At 40.6% G+C, this 21,269-nt stretch overlaps 1 protein-coding gene across 1 annotated transcript; it reads left to right on the top strand.

Moving 5' to 3' along the window:
• Nucleotides 1–11,706: 11,706 nt before the first annotated feature.
• On the top strand, nucleotides 11,707–14,577 carry LOC104604772 (DCD domain-containing protein NRP-B). The gene is made up of 5 exons (XM_010269283.3): nucleotides 11,707–12,780; nucleotides 13,109–13,209; nucleotides 13,436–13,519; nucleotides 13,923–14,033; nucleotides 14,137–14,577. Exons 1-5 carry the CDS (start codon nucleotides 12,102–12,104, stop codon nucleotides 14,176–14,178), a joined length of 1,017 nt encoding a protein of 338 aa, XP_010267585.1. The 5' UTR covers nucleotides 11,707–12,101; the 3' UTR covers nucleotides 14,179–14,577.
• Nucleotides 14,578–21,269: the final 6,692 nt, after the last annotated feature.

The raw sequence follows: 21,269 nt of genomic DNA, 5'->3' as shown, positions 1-21,269 counted from the left end.
TAGTTGGTTTAGTTGAGTGGGTAAATAGGGAGGAGAGAGAAACTTTAAATGTTTTACATTTAATCATAGGATGTTAAATGAGGGGTATTTCTGGGTTTTTCTATACAGGGGCAAAAGTCATATTGTAAGGAGCATTTTCAGTATTCACTTGTAACATTAAAGGACCGGGATGACGTGGATATAGGCCAATGGAATTGAGGGAGATTTGTAATTGAAAAGAATAAAATTTTGAAGTTTTTAAATGATTACAGTGCTTTTGAAAATATTTTTTAAGGAGAATAACGGTTCAGCCCAGAGTCGGAATTTATAGGTTCAAAGTACAGTTGGGATGGGTGTTAGCTCGGAATTAATGTCAATTCACGGGCGAACATTGGTGTATAAAATAGGGGTTTATGAGATTTTAAATGTTTATAATTATGCCCATGCCTGGACGGTAAATCCCCCATAATAAAATGGCGTGGACAACTCAGAATTATTCTTTAAATATATAAAAATAGATGTGATCAACTTAAGGAACTTTGTCCTCCAACAATATGGAAAGGAAACCTTGCCATTTTACTTGGCTTTCATGCCGGCAAACAAAAGCGGCTTTTAATTTGGAAACTATGTTTTTTACAAATTTCAATTAGCATTATTCAAAAACAAAATTTTGAGCTTGGGTCTGAAAGGCCTACTCCAATCTAATAAATAAAACTCAATCATCAAAATTAAAAAGAAAAAAAAAGAAGGTTGTATTGGCGTCAAACTGGAGATATATTCAAAGCCAAAATTATAATTAAATTGATATTTAAGTTTAATTTATTTTACATTTTCTATGTTTTCATTAGCATAGTCCAACTCAGGCTTAATTTTTAAGTTAAAAAAAAATAAAGAAGAGAAGAAAGTGAAAATACCATGGCTTTGTTTGGCATCCGGTACAGCCTTCTAGATTGAAACCTTTGCCACTCTTAGAAACCTTTGCCACATTTAAGAGTTTAAGGGAAAATACACATGGACCTTCAGCCTTCAGGCCACAAGACTGAGCTGAAACATTCCCTACAAAATTATAGATTGAAATATAAAACACGGTGATGAATAAAGTGAAATTAAACTAGATAAAATTCAAGTAATTACTAATGACAGAATTCTTTCTATAAATTGTTTACACCATAATGTGCCCTATCTATGATAAAATACTATGAATGATAAATTGGGGTGAGTCCGTCCCTATCCATACTATTTTGTAAATGGAGACCATTCATACAAAACAAATGCTACAAGAAAATAATATGGATGATAAATTGGGGTGTGGTCTGTCCTTATCCATGTTATTTTGTGGAGGGGGACCATCCACACAAAAGAGAATGCCACATTCTACTATGGATAGGACCAAAATAGTCCCATCTACGATATATTCGCACTATCAAACACCCTCTTGGATAGTTGAATCATTTGAATTATCACCTAATAGGCTTATAAACGGAGTGAATTCAAATCAAATCAAACTATATTCATATTCAGTTCCAATTAAAGAACAATTTATTTGAATTCAATTCGATATCCATTATATAATCAAAACTTCAAACTAAATTTGAATTCAATTAAAGAATCATTATTCAAATGATTTCGAATTCTACCAATGTATAAACATTAAAAACCCTAATTCTAGATATTATTAGATTAAGTAAGAAACCCTTCCGATGTGTGGCCTATGAACAAGAAAAAAAAAAGAACTTCAAAAAAAAGCTAAAACAAGAAAAAATACCTAAAAATTTTAAGAAAAGTGATAAAGAAAAGAATAGAAAGTGACGACAAATAAGAGAGGAAGAGAGCTTGGATGGTTCCGATCAACGTAAGCCAAAGTTTGAATGTCCTGAAACGCCGTGAAACCTTAGCCATGCATGAATGAATTCGTATGCTTGAATAACACTCTAATGCTTCTCAAGTGAGGTACTAAGATACTAATTCTTTTTCATTAATCATAAAAGTTAAAAGACATCATTAGAGGTGTAAATCGGGCCGTGCAGCCCACGGCATGGCACGAACTTGGATCAGTTCGGCACGATGGTCCACGGGCCATGCCAGGCCTGGCACGACCATGTGGGCCGTATTGGGCCTGGGGGTTTAGGTCCATAGGCCGGCATGGCATGACACTTAGTCGTGCCGCCCGCGGCTTGTAGGCTGGCATGGCCCAACCTGCAGCACAGCCCATGGTACGGCCCGACATGGCCCATATATATATTTTATATATAGTTATATAATATTTAAATTATAATTATATAATAATATATAATATATTAATACAATAAATATTTTTTTAATTTATTTAATTATTGCATATATAAGCAATTTTATACACAAAATTCATATAAAATTAAAATTTTAAGTTTTTTGTCAATTTTTTTAAATAAATAGCTTTGGCCCGATGCACGGCCCGACCTAGTCCAAGGGTCGGCCCACGGGCCGATACGGCATGGCCTGCACTTTCCACGGGCTGCCCACTGGACGGCCCACTTTACACCTCTAGACATCATCACAATTTTGGTCATTGTCTTTTTCACTATTCTTTTTCTAATAAAATAATATTAAAGAAAGGGCAGTTTTCAAGAGTCATCATCACATTGTCTTTTACTTGGATAATACTTTAATATATTTTGTATTTTACATATCAAATGTTCATACACCACTACTATTCTATTGAATAAGTATGTGTTTGGTTCCATTTAGGTTTATTGAGTAAACGGTATCACAAAGACACCTCATCAGCAGAGGTCTTATTAATTGTATCTGTACGAATCGATGTTTGTTTGTAAAAGCAAACATCGATTTCTATGTGCCTTTCCCGTTTCAAGAAGTTTCATTTTGGAGTTTCCTGGAATTGGTATATGTTTATTGGCACTTTGATGATGTGGTGCCGAATGGCACCGATGTGTTATAAACGCCCTCATTAATTGCTTTTCTCGGTTTTGCAGCCACACAAGTACAAAACGTTTACTCAATAGACGTAACCAAACATGTGACTAGGGGTGTAAACGGATCGAATTCGAATCGGATTAGGTAAATCCGAATTCGAATCCGATTAGAAAATCTGATATCCGAATTCAATCTGATATCTAACAGATATTGAAAATTAATATCCAAATTTCAATCCAATTAAATATTTGAATATTCAATTTGTATTCGATTAATTAATTATTTTAGATAATTAAAAAATATATAAAATAAATATTTTATTGATATAAAGTATATAAATATATAAATTATATATAACTTAATTATTATATATGAATTATATAAAATATTTTATATATTATATATAATAATTAAATAATCGGTCAAATTTGGATATTTATCGAATCGAATCAGGTCATATCCGAACTCGAATCCGATTAACCATTCGGTATGAATGGAATATCCAAATTCGACTGATTAGATATTCAAATTATCCGAATTCGATTCAATTATGTCAAATATCTAATTCAAAATCGAATTTCCGAATACCGTTTACACCCCTATATGTGACATAACTGTTATATTTTTCAAAAATCCCTAACTTATTCTTTTATAGTCAAAAATGCCCTTTTCAATTTGGACAAGACGATACTGCCATAAGATGCCTTTTTATCATTGAACCAGTCACTAGTCATTAGTTTTAGCATAGTTGAGATCGTTTATGGAAGTAGACCAGTGGGATGACCAAAACCCACAACCCCCAAGAAATATTTTAGTTAGTTACAGGCTTGACATTTGGGAACCACTAGCAAAAATTCAGAGCTGGTTAGTGGCATCACTCATGCATAGGGGGCGTTTCAGATTTGTTGCTAATAGTCAAAGCAATGGTGGATTTGAAACGACCGGTGAGTACACTGGATTTGTGGGATTTCTAATGCTGATTTCTCTCCTTCAACGTTTCTTCCTTGACCGCTATGACCATGGCTAAATCCATCTCCATCAGCTTCAGAACTCTAAATAATTCCATGATCATTCTGTCTTCTACCTCTCCTTCCTCTCTAACACTTCCATTTCTTCTCGCGCTCTCTCAGCTACAATTTCTCCAATTTTCGCGAAAAGTTTCATCGACCCATGTCTCTCTCTCTCCAGAAAATCGGCAATCATGTATCCTTTTGGCTTCTCCAACTGAATCTCCTTCGTTATTTTTCGTTTGATCTCAAATGGGCTCTATATATGAGATTGTTGATTCACGTGCTTGCTCTCGCCCCATGAAGTTATATCAACCATTGGATGAGTTTGTACATGTTATTCGGTGAGAATGTGTTTTAGGCACGTGTTTTTCAAATCAATTCTCTACGTTTTCATATTATCTTTGATAAGTATTGTTAGAGGCAAATTGATTGGGTCACATTAGATTTGATCCCAAAGTTGGTTTAATTCAATTGTGAGTTAAATTGCTCATTTAGTGAGCTTTTCAATGTTACATTAAATTTTAGCTAACAACACCGCTTCTATATATTAAATTAGGCTGCGGAAACGATGCAAATGGAATGTAAATCTTGGTTCAGGGTAAATTTGCACTCTGGTTCACTTTTGCCTATGTTTGGCAACATTACATTTTTGCATTGTCAATGCTTATTTACATTAATAATAAGATGTAAAAGTACATCAATGAAAAGGAAGTAAATTTGTATTCAAGTGAGCTTTTGATTAAAAAAAAAAAAGCATATGCTTTATTGGAATTCATGTTTGCATCCATTACAATTAAAAGTCAGTTTGGTAAGAAGGTAAATTTATCAATGCAAAACTAACCCAACTTTGCAATTTATATGAACAGTTTTACACTATATATTTGCTTTCACACATTTGCATCGTTTCCAAAGGCAGCTTTAAGATTTAAAAGGTGAAAGCCTGAAGGGTTTATGAACGCCAAGTGTATGTCAATATTGATTAGTTAGATGAATAAAAAATTTTCCATTCTTTTCTTCTTATTCTTAGGAAGCATATACCCCTTATTCATTCATTGACAAACAGGTTGCCCCACTACAGCTTTTCAACTTTCATAAACATGAAAGCCAAAAAGCAATTTCTGGTGAAAAACATGGAGAGCAAGAGCTCAGAGGTGGAGGTTGTTCAACAACTTGAACAGTTCTCACCTTAAGTTTCCTTTTTGTAGTTTTGGCCCAACTTCTCCATCTTATATCTTTAAACACCCATTGTCATTTCTTAGGGACAAAATTAAAGCATCCATATGCTCACTAAGGAGCCATTTGATAACAGTCGAAGTTGCTGAATTGGATAATTTATTGATTTGTCCTTTAATAGATAAAATAATTAAAACATAAATAGTAAATTACCCAACTTAAACTTCATCCAGCCATTAATGAGCCCCAAACCTACTTGAAATCTTATTCACTAAATGACAAAACAATAAACTTTTCAGTTAAATCACTTCTATCTGTTATAAACGGCGCCTAAACGTTACATGACTCTTTTCTAAACATGAAAACTAAGATTCACACAGCTGCACTTTGCATACATGTCAATGAAAGCTGTCTCTTGATCACCCTTCCATGTAAACACTTGCCATGCTTCAGAGCAGATCAACTTGCGACAGCCAAGGTCACAGTATTGGGACTTATTCCTTCCACCTACATCTGATGACAAAGTGGCATCACACTTCTTGCATATCATTCAGAATCATAGTAATCCATGACACCACATCCCGTTCAGCCATCTCCTCAAAAATCATTTCGTGCCTCATCCAAACTACCACATTTTCCATACATATCCACCAACGAGTTCTTCACCGACTGAAATGGCAGCCCCATAGCTCTTCTCTTCCATCAATTCATGAATATGCCTCCCTCACTTTAAATCCTTCAAATAACCACAAGCTGGCAACACCGAGACCATATTGGAAGGATCAGGTTCCTCACCCCAAGTCCATCATCCAATCGTAAAACATCAAAGCTTCTTAAGACACCCATTCCGGAAATACCCATCTATCACAGTGTTCCAAAACACTGCAGTTCGCTTCGCCATTCCATGAAAAATCAATCTAGCTGCCCCCTTTTCACCACAGTTCATATACATCACCAGGAGGGAGTTCTGAACATACGTATCTAAACCAAACCCGGTTGCTAATGCTCTGCAGTGAACCGACATACCCATGTCAAGCCACAATAAATCACCGCAGGCCTTGAGCACAAAAGGGAATGTGAAATTATCTTGTTGGTATACTCCAGACGCAAGCATTTCAACACGTGAGTGCATCTTTTGATAGACTTTTATGAGACTACACTCGGATCATCACGTGAGTGCATCTAAGTAGCAGCCAGTTTTTAACGAAGACGCGCGGAGTGGTCAGACATGAGAAGCCCAGAAGTGATGGTGTGTGCATGGAGTTGCTTGGTGTTTGTGATAAATCAAGCGGTGGCGCAGAACTGCAGGAGAGCCCCATATTGTGACGCACTAATAAGAATGTATTTGGACTTGGATAGTATCAAGGATAATGGTGATATATCATCAGATAATCGCATGATCCATATATGCGATGAGATCGTGTGATCTTTACATGCGATAAGTTTCACTCTACTTGATCTTTAACTATTATCTGTTCTCTTATCTTGATAAGTTTTACATCTCTCCCTAGATAAAGTCTTATTGTAATTCAGACTAATCTCCTAATTTGAGTTGTACACCAATGTTTTAAAACGCTAAGGCGTGACGCAAAGTATTCCACTACCTAGAGGCATGATGCGAAGTGTTCTACTACCTAGAGGCATGAACATAGTTCAAAACGCAAGAGGCGTAAGCCTCCCAAACACAGGGAAGCGTGTAAGCCTCCTTAAGAGTCGGGGATTAGGAAGAGGATGAAGAGGAAGGTGGGATTTCATTTTTTTCTTTATTTTGAATAAAAATCTTTTATATTATTGCCAGCAAACAAACTCCACTGACATAAATTTTCATGTTTGCTAAGAATGTGAGGACTGAAGACTAAAAATGATTTGTCTTCCTAGAAGGTTGCCCTCCCATTTGTATGGTTTATTCTTATGCTTCAAATCATCAAAATAAGTGGAGGTTATATTAAGTGTATATAAAATACAGAAAAAAAGAGCAATGTTGAGATTGATATAAAAATATCTCAAATGAAAGAGCAATGTTTGAAAGGGCAACTTTCAACTTTCTCAAATGCTTGAGCCAATGAGCCTGGTTAGGCTTAGTGTTATCCAACAACAAGCAAGGGTGGATGAAAATTATGAATCGTCTAAGCCTACTCTTACTGAGTTAATGACCATATGAATTTCAGATGACCAACAATAGGAGTTAGTGTTATTTGTCACATGCTAAATTATATGGAGGTAGGGAATCTTCAACCTCATTCTTCTCCCATATCCTCATAGGATATGCAACAAGAAGGAAATGAAAGGATCTAATTTCCAAAAAAACTCAAAGCTTAGCATCTAAAATATAATTCTTGGGTTTGGCAACCAAAAGTGGGGTAGGTCGATGGCGTTTCAAGTGATGAGTTAACTCACCAAAAACAAGGGAAACCAAAAAAAAGAAAAAAGAAAACCCATATTTTGAACCAGAATTCTCGAGTTAATGGAGTTTTAGGCTATATTTGATTTGAAGGAAAAAGTAGGGAAAGGGAAAGGTAGGAAAACCTTTATAAACCATGTATAGGTTTCCCCACCTTTCCTTTCCTTTTTCTACCTTTTCCTTCAAACCAAATACAGCCTTAGGAATCTTTATTTTAGTAAAACAATTGGCTGTTAGCCCATCATTTTGAGGGCTGTCTGTTTCATGGCTGAACCAGTTTATCTAAATCTGCAGCTCAGCCCTCCCAAATGGGCCTTCGAACATTGACTCTAGCTAAAGGTTGAACAAAGAGGCTTCAACTCCCAATTCGCAGGCTACTTTTGAATTGGAGAGGCTCCCTCTCAAACCAGCAATAGCATGTAAACGCTTGGATTGGTGCACTAAATAAAATGGGTCTTAGAATTTGGCCTGCCTAGCCCACTATAGGAAAATTGCAGCCCAACACTTGGTGTAAGAATTCTTGAGAGCCCAACATAATATTTGTTTGGCCTTTATACTATTCTTCAGGTTGACTTTAGCGTGTTAATGCGTAGATATCTGCAGGTGGTCGCAATTGGGGTGAGTTAGTGCAAGTCCAATCCAACCCAATTCACCCATAGGTCCAACATTAATAGGCAACCACAAACTTATTAATCACACGTTTTACATAGCAAATATGCAGATGGGCCGTGGGGGATCCAATCTAACCCAATTCACTTAACCTGTTACCCTCATATCCGCCCTACCTAGCCACATCACCTATAGATGTTTATATATTTGTGCTTGTGTGTGTGTTAGAGATAGTGTATCTGGAGAAGAGAGAGGGGGACCTTGAATGCAATTGATATAGTAAATCCAACGAGTACCCATTATTCAACCTAGGCCAACCAATTTAGGTTGTATTCGGTATCATTTTTATTTCTACTTGAAGCTTTTTTTTTTTTTTATCAGTACAAATCGATGAGAAATATTCACATCACATACGAGAATCATTTTAGCTCAAAAAATGCATGTTTGAAACTGATCATTGGCATTTCAATAGTTTCATGTAGAAACAAGAATTTGCATTTGATCGACCCAAAACGTTTCAGGTAGAGAAACTAAATCTCTCACCAATCTTTATTGATCAACCAAAATTGTTTCAAGTAGAAGCAGCAATGATAACCAAAGTTAAAAATTAGAACTCAATGAGTAATTCAACCCAATGTTTTAATAAATGACCTGGAATTGGAACTGTTCTGACCATCGATTTCTAGGTTGATGGTTTAAACGGATGGCTCGTTCTGATAAAAAATATAAAAAAATATTAAAGAAAAAATGGCCAAAACTATTGAATGGACAGTTGCCTGGATGGTTCCTGGGCTGAACAGTCTGACCGTCAAGGTCAAGGTGGTTTGAAAACATTAATTCAAACTATTAAGAGAAATAGAGAGGTAAAGTAGGTTGTTCGTGTTTGGTTTGAGACTTTGAGTGGATTAAACTAGGGGTGCAATCAAGTCGAGCCAAGCCAAACTTCTGTATATCTTGGCTCGATTCAACTAAAATACTATTAATCAAGTTAAATTTGCAAGCTTTTGAGCTAAACTTTTTATTAGCCAAGCTTAAGTTCGAATAAGTAATCAAGGTTACCTTGAGATTTGAACTTGATTAAAATTGACCTCAAACTGGACCTAATCAAACTTAAACCCAAACTATTCGATTAGAGCTCAATTTAATTGCCACCCAATATCCTTTTTTTAATATGAATGGGTTGTAAGGGACATAAAATATTCATATGTTATGATAAATCAAACAAATAAAACCACGACTCTAGCTTTCTATCAACTTATTACCTGAGTAGTCCTAGTTACAAACCTAAGCCCAATGTACACGGCCTACTATGAGGTGTTAAAAACAAATATGAACACCCCCTCGATGGTTGGTCCAGGTCCATCAAAGATAGAGTTCGGATGAGCTCCCCACATAAGGATTCCAGCCTCTTGAATTAGGACTGGCAATCTTGACCCCAATCCATCTTGCAATTCACCTATACCCATCCATTCTGTTGGTAGGTCAATATGGGTCGAGTGACCTGTTAGGGTCAGGTGAAAAGGGTCAAGGTGGGTTGAGTCGAGAGTACCCATTAAGGTTAGGATGGGTTGGGGTTAGTTGGGTAAAAGAAGAATTGAAACTCAAAACAGGATTAGGAGTCTCAATTGAAATTTGGTTTTTTGTCGTTGAGATGAGATCTTCCACCGTCACACTCTCAAGTCAACAATTTGTTCTCAATAGACGACAATCACCAACGATTTGGAGTGTGGAATGGCATGTTCAAGATTAGATTCACATTAGATCTGGTTCAAAACCAAATCTGTGTTCATCGTCTCCTTTATTGAAGATAGGACAATGACAGATCTGTGTTCACCGTGAAGAGAGGGCAGTGACAGATCTGGTTTATCTGGGTTCAAAATCAGATCTGTGTTCACCAATTTTTTTATATTAAAACATCAAAAAAAAAATCTTATCAATTTCTGTAATTTCCCTACGTTTAATATGTTTGGTTTTCTTGTACTTTTGTCATCTATTTGCAAGTTTTTTGCTTGATTATAATTTTTGTTGTTTTTTCTACAATTTTTATTATTTTCCTTGCATTTTAGTGTTTTCTATAATTTGTAATGTTTCATAATTTCTGTTGTCTTTTTTTTTGCAATTTATATATTTCTTGTATTTTTTGTTATTTATTTGCGATTTTTGTGTTTGTTTTCTTTAATTTTTACAGTTTTTTTATTTTTATGCAATTTCTATTTTATTTTATATTTTTATAAATTTCTGCATTTTCATAATTTTTTGACATTTTTCCTGTAATTTTGTATGTTTTATACAATTTTCTGTTTTTATGTGAAATGATACTTTCATTTAATTATTATTATTTTTTCTATAATTTTTTTATGTTTTACATGAAATATATTTATCATTTTCAGTGTTTTTGACATTTTTATTTTAATTTAAAAAATGTTTTTTGAACTTTTTATCATTTTTTATATTTTCCTTATTGATATATACATTAGAGTCGGTCAGAGTGGGTCAGGGTTAGTGTGGGTTGTGACCCACTAATATCAACAAATATGGGTGGAAAATGGGTTAAAGGGTCAGTGTGGGTGGGTTAATACTCAACTAGGGGTGTCAATAGACTGGTTTTGGTTTGAGCTCCATCCAAATCAAAATCAATTTGGATGGATTGGACAGACCAATAAGACATATTGAATTTGGATGGACTGAATAAACCAATTAGACATATTGAATTGGATCTAGTCCGCCCATAATGAATTTATATTGGATTGAGCCATTATCTGGCCCAATGATAGAAGATATGAATATAGGTGTAACAAATTTGAACAGACTGAACAGTAATACCCCTATACTCAACCCTCACCCAACCCAACCCACTCATTTACCACCCCTATCTCGAAGACAAGTGAGTTGTTAGACATGCTACTGTTATTAGTTAGGGCTTCTATTCGTGTGCTCTTGAGTCTTCAACCTTTTAATTGTCAGTACGTCGCCACGTACGTGTAATGAATGGTTTTAGAGATTCTTCACAAAATTTGTTGTCTCCAGCTCTTGTTTCCTTCCACTGTTCATCGTTGCGGATGAAATGAACTTTCCAATTTGATCATACAATGTTGAGTAGCACAAGATTCTGCAAGAGAGAGAGTGAGAGGGAGAGAGATGAATTGAAATTTTCAATTTCAGATGGTGGTCTGAACGTGTGTAGTGTTAACTGCAAGCAGTAATAATGTTGAGGTTAGATCAGTCCCATAAATGGAGGGCTATATAGCGTGTCAACATGGTTGTGGGCCTGGGCCTTAACCTTACTATGGATTAATCCATCACAGGCCCAACCCAATGGACTTGAAAAATTGCCCTAAACGTGTTCGTCGTGGTTGGAGACGTGTAAGACGTCTCTCCATAAACCGAAACAAACAAAGCTAGGCACTGACAGTTTTATACCACCTAATCCTCGATACATGAGAGTGCTGTCCGGCTGTCCCTACTCTATACTTTTGTTACTAGCAAACCTGGCTTTCTGCTTCCCTTAGCTTAGCTGTTAAGTAAACGAACCAAGTCCAGGCTTTGACTCACCTTCTAGAAAACCCAAGAGAAATTTTGAAAATTTTAAAATTCTAAAAAGAAAATGGCCGACCTCGTCATCCATCTCAAATCTTTTCTTTTCTTCTTTTTTTTTGTTCTTTCTTCTAGAAAATACGCGGTTTTGCGTCATCACGCCCATCGACTACTTACTAATTTACTATACCAAATCTGTAGACTATGCAAATTTCCTTTCCAAATTCTCCGATTGGACAAATCTACACGGAATAAACAATTTCCTCCCTCCCCCCTCTCACTCTAACCTTCCTTGAAATTTCTCTCCCCTTCCCATCTCAATCCTCTGATCCTTTCCTATATATCCTCACTTCTTCCAACATTTATTGGATTATCGGCCTCGTTTACTTGGGTTCCTCTTTTCTTCTTTTTTCTATTCATCTCCATCTCAAGACTCCCTCCTCCTCTCTGCTCAAATATCTTCGAATCATCAAAGGAGAAAAATGGAGAACAATCAGCATTCGTTCTGGCAATTCAGCGATCAGCTGAGGCTACAATCGACAAACTTGGCAAATCTTTCTCTTAACGATTCAATATGGGGGAATTCCTTCACTTCCAAGAGGCCTGAGGAGAGGAAGAATTTCGACATCAGGGTCGGCGGTGACAGGTCTTCCTCTGCCAATTTGAAGCAAAAGGGCTCCGATTATAATGTCTTTAATGATGGTTGGAAGATCGGAACTAGCATCGGAGGGACCCAGAAAAACGTTGCCGCTGTTAACGATGTCTTCAACAAGGGTTCGGATCATAATGTCTTCAATGTTGATTGGAAGATCGGGACTAATATCGGAGCGACCCATAAGAACGTTGCCGTTAATGGAGTCTCCAACAAGGGTATTTACTCGAAACAGACCGGAAACAACATGAACATCAGTCACAGCAACAGCAACAATTACAATTACAATAAGAAGAGCAGTAAGAACAACAAGAAAAACGATGACGATCGCGAGGGTAAAGGTGGAAACAAAAACGATAACAACAGCAACAACAGCAAGACCAGCGTTGCCAAGAGATTCAAGACTCTTCCTCCATCGGAATCTCTGCCTCGATTTGAAGCAGTTGGTGGATACATCTTCGTCTGCAATAACGACACCATGCAGGAAAATCTCAAGAGGCAGCTTTTTGGTAAGTGCCCTTCTCTGTCACGCGCGAGGACGACCGAAAGAAGTATCACTGGGTTATATAACCCAAATATGAAGCAGTACCCTTTTTTTTTGTTGCATTCCTTTCATCTTAAAAATGGAGAATTCTGCAGCCTGAAATATTTGAGTTATATTCTCTCCCCTTTAACGGAGAAACAATTGCAGCCGAAAGTGAAAAGAAAAGGACTTAATTGTAATACTGTAGTGTGTTTTCTTGACTGATCGGTCGTTTAATCTTTTGAAATTGGGAGTGGGATTTGTACATTGTTTACTGAATTCTTGGTTTTCCATTCTGTTGGTTGGATTTTCAGGTCTGCCTCCACGATACAGAGACTCAGTCCGAGCTATAACACCGGGGTTGCCTCTCTTCCTCTATAACTATTCCACCCACCAACTCCACGGAATATTCGAGGTTTGTATTTATCATATTTTTTTTTTCCTTGACAGTTCCATGCCATTATCATTTTGGCGTTAATTCCTATTTGATATAGGATTAATTTCGTTTCTATTTTTCTTTGGAAAAAAATACCATTTTGAGTTATGATGATTCAGACAAAATTGTCGGGTAGATATCTATCTAGATACGATACGTCTTCTAGGTTTTTAAAATCTCTTATGCGTTATCCAATTGTCTTTAGGCTGCGAGTTTTGGAGGAACGAACATCGATCCAGCTGCTTGGGAGGACAAGAAGAATCCTGGTGAATCGCGTTTCCCTGCGCAGGTATTTGGTCCTTCTCTTTCTTTACTGTGTGCTTAATTTGTGGTATGGACACATAGATTCGATGCCTAAGAATGATGCGTAGAATCCTAGTACTTAAGAGGTGCTATACGACTCTGATTTTTTATCACATTCTTTAATAGAAAAGGCTTATCTGATTCGAAAATGGTTACTGCAAGCATTAGTCCTCCTCTCACCTCTGGATCTATTGGGGAGGTTTTTCTTCTGTTAGACTTGTTGATGTTGTTGAATTAACGTAGGGAGAAAGAGGTAGGAAGGGGAGACTAGTCGGGGTTTGCTGTAAAATTGTTACTGTGTTTTGGTTAATTTACTATGATCAAAGAAGGATAATTGTTGCGGTTGTGAATCTGATGTATGGTGGTGTGGGTGTGGATGTGGTTGACAGGTAAGAGTTGTTACAAGGAAAAACTGCGAACCATTAGAGGAAGACTCGTTCAGACCGATCCTTCATCACTATGATGGCCCCAAATTCCGCTTAGAACTCAATATACCAGAGGTATTACTATTTATTTTGACGCTCATCTCCATATGTGGACTGGTAAATATTAACGATTATATTTGCTTTTGTGTTCTCACCTATTTGCGTGTAATTTTGGCAGGCACTTGCCCTGTTGGATATATTTGCGGAGAACAATCCTTAGAAACAGAGAAGAAATGGCATGCCGGAAGAAAAGTAGAAAACATTACGTCACATACATAAAGCAACTTCCAGTTCCAGAACCAGAGTTACAGAGGGAGGGGGCTTGCTTTCAATAACAGCGCGGTGGCTTAACGAGGAAGATAGGCTAGGCTAGGCTCCCTCATACGATTACGATACGTATACAACTTTTGTCCCAAGTCAAGACCCTTGTGTTGTTGGCCTCTTTTTTGTACAAATGTTTTGTCATCTCACAAAATAAAACTAAACATACCTATTATTTCATATAAGATATGCTGGGCAGGTGGCTATGCTTGATTAAGATCATAAGTAAGATGCTATGTGGGACCTTAATGAAAGAAATACGAATATATGATGCCTTTTCCTTTGATACGACCACCAATAAGTGTCCTCATCAGAAGCTTTGTTCTTTTTTTTTTTTTTTTCTTTTCTGAGTTTTGCCGACACCAAACTTTTCAAGTTTCAAGGCTTCATTTCCCGCGCCTAGTGGGCGGGAGGTGGGAGTGTGAGACTATGCAATGCAATACATCATGCCACACCCTTGGTGGAGATGAATGTTGATTTTTACGAAAGATATATTTGGGAAATTCATACATACAGTTAAAAAAGATGTCGAAGAAATGATTAGATATGCTAGCAAGTGTATAAAAACACGTAAAATAAACATTGCAATCAATTATATGATATTCTAAAACATGTACTCATTGTACAATTATTATCATTTATGATTTTTAATTTTTATTAATTTTTGAAAAAAAAATTATTTAGTAATTGTTGTTGGCAAGGACGTGTCGAGCGCAACCATATAATTTTAGTTTTGAGACGAGGGCTGATTGAGTTCGAGGGATAATAGAGTTGAGGGCCAGTTAGAGGCCGCGGATGTTATCCCACGGGCGGAGATTTCGATACTGAAGTTGGCAAGGGCGTAGTGAGGGGTCAAATGAGGCCTAAGTAGAGATACCTCAAATGAGGTCATAAGGGAGCTTTAGAGAGCTTAGAGCAATAAATGCTAAAATAGTTTATCTAGAGAATGACACCACTTATTTATACTTGAGCCAGTTTGTTATGAGCGGACGGTCAGGATGCGATCTGGCTAGTGCCACGTGTCTTCATTCTGGGTTTGTCATGTGCGTCTATATCATTTGCCCTCCACTCTCGAGGCCATGGTGTAGGTTTAAGTGGGGACCTCAGCTTCGGTTGAAGGGAGTGTAGCGTTATTTCTAGGAGGCGCTAAGTGATGTGTTCTGGCGAGGACCTCGGCTTCGACTTCGGCTTCATCGGAGATAGCCTAGCTCAGAAGCGTGAGGACGTCAGCTTCGGCTTCGGCTTTGTTGGAGATAGATTGGCTCAGAAGCGTGAGGACGTCAGCTTTGGCTTTGGCTTTGTCAAAGATAGCTTGGCTCTAAAGAGGGGAGGCATCAGTTTTGGCCTTGGCCTTACCGGAGATAACATAGCTCAAAGGAGTGGAGGCGTTGGCCTCGGCTTTTGAGGGCTTCCTCCGATACCAAAGGCTCGACTCTGATGGTCCTAGACAATCGTATGCGGGTTATCACCTCGGCCTCCTCGTCTTTGTTACCAAGGTGTAATCCTCTCGGTTACGAGGTCTAGCTTCCCCCAATCTGACCTAAAAGACCAGCCCTCGAGACAAGACGCGAAGAAGAACTTGTTCTTCCAATTGTGCTTGGACGACGGGTTATCGACCACCCTCCCATGACGTCCCTGGAAGTAGTAAATACCCGCCTCGGAGGGATATTGCCTCGGGATGAATATGCATCGAAAGATCTTTGTCATCAACTCGATGCCTCGGAGCCAAGCCATCACCATCACAGCAATAATGGTTGTGATGGCATTGGGGGTCAGCTGACTCAATGAGATGTAACATCTCAACAACTTGGGAATGAAGAGAGGAAGGGGAAACCTATGGCCAAACTGGAGGTAGTGCTCTTGCACACACCTCCCCCTCGTATGGCTGCCACGACTGATCACCGACGTTAGGGACCCTAAGCCTATACCCCTTTAGGATGTGGTACTCCTTAGCAAGAGCCTTCTCTTGCTCAATGCTAAGGAGGCTATCCAACTCGGAGCATGGATAGCGCTCTATTTCTATGCCCCAACTTGCGTACTCGACCACCAACATAGGGCTCGTCTCAAGAGCCTCTTCACCCTCCCTCTGGCGATCCTAAGGCACCCTCGTCGTCCCTCGGCCTTGTCAACCCAACACTTTCATGGGGAGAATCATCGCCCTGTCAGCTGCACTTGGCGTCGATAGGAGCAATCCTCTCCCTCAGCACTTGGATCCCAGGCCTCAGAGGCATGCCCTCAAACTCACAACCATAGCTCTCGCTATTGCTAATGCTGGCCGACGTGGTAGTAAGAGGCAAGCTTGTGCCCGACAGGTCAGGAAGCTTGTAGCACTCAAGGCTAGAGTCAAAACAGAACATGGTTAAGATTCAAGTCTTTACCTAACAAATGAGGTCTTGGAATGTTTAAGGGTGAGCAAAGTTGAAGGCCGAGGCCTTTGAAGGTTCAAGTTGTTGAAGGCAAATGATGAAGATTGTCTTGACTAAGTGCCCTATTTAAAGGAAAATGAACGGCTCAAATCATCTCCGATCCAATGGCCACGGAACGACCACCCTAGCAATCTGAACCAATGCCCAACATGTGTCGTTCGCCTCGAGAGATGAAACGATGTCGAGCGGTTCGTTCACTAATTCTAAGCCAGAGGCAACTCAACCCGGTCGACCCAACGCTCGTCTCGCATACGATCATGACGCGACGACCAATCTCGCGTATTGTCGCAACTCGACGCCCGTCTCGGGCACAGTCCTAACCTATGAACGTCGAGACCCGTCATGCATACGGTCTGTGCCCGGCGTCGGGAACCGTTTCCAGTACGGCAACAATTGATCGACGTCAACACCCATCTCATGCACGACCACGACATGCCTGCTCGTCACCCGTACCTCATATGGTAGCAACCGGACGAGGCCGACGCCTGACCTATGCATGGGCACATCAATACATCTGTGAAGCACAGGCTGTGGTGATGATCCGCATACCATTATCTGGGACCATCAGAGACGAGCCCTTGGTACCGGAGGAAGCATTAGTGTGGGCTGGCCTTAGCCTCGCCCACCTCGGTAAGGGAGCTCCTATTGTCGGCTTGCTTTTTTGTGCGTAAGTACTAACTTAATTTTTTGTGCTTTTGCAGAGATGCGACCAAACACCAAGAAGTTGTTGTTGGAGGTGACGAAGTTGTTGAAAAAGACCCCGAGCAAGGGCTCGTCCAAGAAACAAGCACCAAGAGGAGGGGCACCCACCGAGAGGACACCTCGACCACAGGCGCCTACTGGTGTCAAAGCTGAGAGGGGGAAAGGACCGGTTGAGGCAGACCAGCAGAGAGTGCCTGCCCCGAAGAGGCCAACCAAGCCAGTTCAGCAGCTCAGCCCCCGAGGGGTAAGAGGCTGGCAACAAAGAATCGCCCAATTGAGGGCGATGACAAAGGCACGAGCACGCTGAGGGGCCCCGTTCTTCGTCCAAGCTGAGGGACGGCATGTTGTTGATGAGGGGACATACCTTCCACCCTCAGTGGAATGTCAAGGATGGGGACTCCATAAGCACCTCAGGGGTCGACTAGGCCTTGCTTACTGGAATGGTGTCGTCGGCTGACAAGCACGCCATGACCCAGAAGGGCATGTAGGGTGTCTGCGGCACCCTTGTGGACCGCATGGCTGAGGTGAATGATACTTGTTTTGTTGTAGGCTGCCTTGTTCTTGCTTTCCTTTTGTTGACAACCACATTTCCACTGTAGGCTACCTGTTATGTCGTCGACCTTTGCAATAAAGTGGAGGTCCTTTTGTCTCAGCTGAAAGCCTCTGAGGAGAAGAGGGATCAACTTAAGGTACGGGTTGCCGAAGTAGAGAGTGGTCGAGAGTCAATTGTCTTGGCCATGCACGAGGAACATGACTTGAGGAAGGTCTTGGAGGTCGAGATCACGATCAAAAAGGAGCTGGTGAGAAACTTGAAGGACGCGCTGAAGGCGTCCGAGGAGAGGAGGCTCCTATCCGAGGAGGGGCACAAGGCTGCCGAGAAGCAGGCAGAGGAGGCCGTGGAGGCCTAGAAGGCGTCGGTGGAGTATGATAAGGCACTGGCTGCCTACGGGGCTTCTGCATATCTAGAGGGCATTGATGACACCAAGGCCCAAGTACATGCTTTGATGCCCAAGTTTGATGTCAAGCAGTTGGGGGCTCCTGCCTGAGCCAGGGGCTGAGGTTCCATTGGGGAGCAGCCTGCGCTAGTTGAAACGACTAAAGGGAACACCAAAGTCTGAGGGGTAGTTCTGAGTTGCTCTTTCTTATCTTTCTCTGTTTTTTTTTTTTTTTATAACTTTGTAAGGGTCTCCCCCGCCCCCCATCCAAGGCCACTTTTTGTAAAGATACATATACACTTTTTGCATATCTTGTGCCTTCTTTACCGAGGGCTTGTGGCCCCTTTCCTTCTAGGAAAGGGAGGCAAATGCATTAAATCTCCTAGCTTGTTCTCCACCCCTAAACTTGCTAGGACGAGGCCGAGCTATGCCGTTAAGGTATTGGGGCCCCTTTCCTTAGCAAGAAGGAAAGGGAGGCGAATGACTTAGTTTTCCTAGCATGTTCCCCATCCTCGTCAAGGTAGCTAGGCCAAGGTCGCATTGTGCCGCTGAGGGTTCGAGGCTAGGCGCATGCGTTAGCCTGCATGGCTTTGCTTTCCATGGGGAATTTTTGGGTGTGAGCTTATGGGTAGCCAAGGCCGTGGGGACGTGTCAGGCCGAGGTCACGAAACGCTTCCCATTTTAGCAAAGTACTTAGTCAAAGCTAGTGTGTTTGTTCATGGTGGGTCGAAGTCTTTGGCCGATGCCATATCCGAAGTCCCATAGTTTCTTTCCTTAGCGAGAAGGTCAAGTAGGCATATGGCTCACTAAGAGTCGTGTGGCTTGGTCGTCGTCCAGTCCGAGCGTATAACCTTGGTGAAAGTTGTGTGCTTCGACTAGTTATACGGCCGAGAGGTCCTAGGACTTAGTATTTCCATTGGTAAGCCTTCAAAAGTTACAACTCATTTGTAGTACATTCAGAGATTCTCAAAGTTCCAAGTACGAGGAACCGGTCTTCCATTCAAGTATTCTACCCGAATGGTGTCGGGGCCGACAACCTGCTTGGTTCTGTAGGGACTGTCCTAGTTGGGGCCGAGCTTGCCAACACTGAGCTCGGGCACCATGACTTTTCTGAGTACGAGGTCCCCTTCCTTGTTGTGGTGCTCTTTCACCCAAGAGTTGTAGTAGCGAGCTACACTCTGCTGATAAGCCGCAACCTTGAGTTCAGCTTGCTCTCGAATGCCTTCCAATAGATCCAAGTTGTTTCTCCGTTCTTAATCATTCACCGTATCCCTTCAAAGTGTCACTTGGCTGATCTCTACTAGAATGACAACTTCGGTGTCGTAAGTCAAGTTGAAAGATGTCTCACCTGTGGCGGTCTGAGGTGTTGTCCATTAGGCCCATAGGACGTTGTATAGCTTGTCAGCCTAGAAGCCTTTGGCTCTGTCTAACCTTGTCTTCAACCCATCCAAGATTGTCCTATTGGTGACCTCAACTAGGTCGTTGGTTTGGGGGTAGCTTACCGAGGTGTACTGCTGCTTTATGCCGAGGCCGGCACACCATTCTCTAAACTTGGCGTCGTCGAATTGATTCCCATTGTTAGTAACGAGCATGTGGGGGATGCTCAATCGACAAATGATGTTTTTCCAAAAGAAGTTTTGGATCATCTTGGTTGTGATGGTGGCCAAGGGCTTGGCTTCGACCCACTTGGTGAAGTATTCAATGGCGATGATGAGGTACTTCCTGTTCCTAATTGTTTGACGAAAGGGGCCAAGGAGATCCATTCCCCATTTTGCGAAGGGCCATTAACTGCTGAGGGCCGAGAGGGTTGTGGCTAGCCAATGGAAGATATTGGAGTGTCTCTAGCATCGGTCACACTTTTGCACTAACTCTACTGCATCCTTCTATTTGGTCGGCCAAAAATACCCTTGCCTTAATGCTTTTTGGACCAAAGCTTTGCCTCCGAGGTGGTTGTCGTAGATGCCTTCATTGATCTCTCGGAGCACATACTCACCCTCCACCTAATGAAGGCATCGGAGGTAGGGCAAGGTAAAAGATCTTTTGTACACCCATCAAGAAAAGTATAGTGGGTAGATTGTCGTCGGACACGTCTTGCTTCATTCCTATCAACGGGTAGTTGCTCATGCTGTAGGTAGGCAAGGATGGGGTCTATCCAACAGGGGTCGGCTTGCCTAAGGAGCACTTGAACCTCTTCAATGATGGGTCATGCTAGTTTCTCAACATAGATAGTGCAGTCGAGGGCTAGACCCGATGTGGTTACCAATTTGTATAGGGCATCAGCTCTCATGTCCTCGGCCTATGGAACTGACAGCAAGGCAAAGCACTAAAAGTGGTGGGAAAGCTCTTGTACTTTGGCCAAGTACTTAGCCATGTTGGGTTTTTGTCTTCGTACTCGCCATTTACTTGGTTCACCACCAGTTGAGAGTCGTTGAAGACTTCAATGTGTTGGACAACGAGGTCTTTGGCAAGCTGCAACCCGGCAAGCAGGGCCTCGTACTCAGCTTCATTGTTGGATGTCAAGAAGTCAAATCTCATTGCATATTCCACCTCATTGTCATCCGAGGCGAGCAGTATGAGGCCTGCTCCACTCCCCTTAGCATTGGAAGATCCATCCACGAACAATTTCCAAGTCGACCGAGGTCCATCATCTTCTACAGGATCTTGGCCGATGGGTTCATTGAAGGTGCACTCCACCAAGAAATCAACCAGGGCTTGCGCTTTGATTCCAGGTCTCGGCTAGTATTGTAGGTTGAACTCAGATAACTCAATAGCTCGCTTAATCAATCGATCTGAAGTCCCTGGTTTGGAGAGGACGAACTTGAGAGGTTGGTTGGTCAATACGGTGATGTTGTGGGCTTGAAAGTAAGGTCTGAGTTTCCTGGTCGAGACCACCAAGGTGAAAGCCAATTTCTCCACCTCGGGGTAGT

Source organism: Nelumbo nucifera, chromosome 1, assembly GCF_055504915.1.
Source record: "Nelumbo nucifera cultivar China Antique chromosome 1, China Antique-T2T, whole genome shotgun sequence".
Taxonomy (NCBI): Eukaryota; Viridiplantae; Streptophyta; class Magnoliopsida; order Proteales; family Nelumbonaceae; genus Nelumbo; species Nelumbo nucifera.
This window is presented reverse-complemented; position numbering and strand designations above follow the sequence as displayed.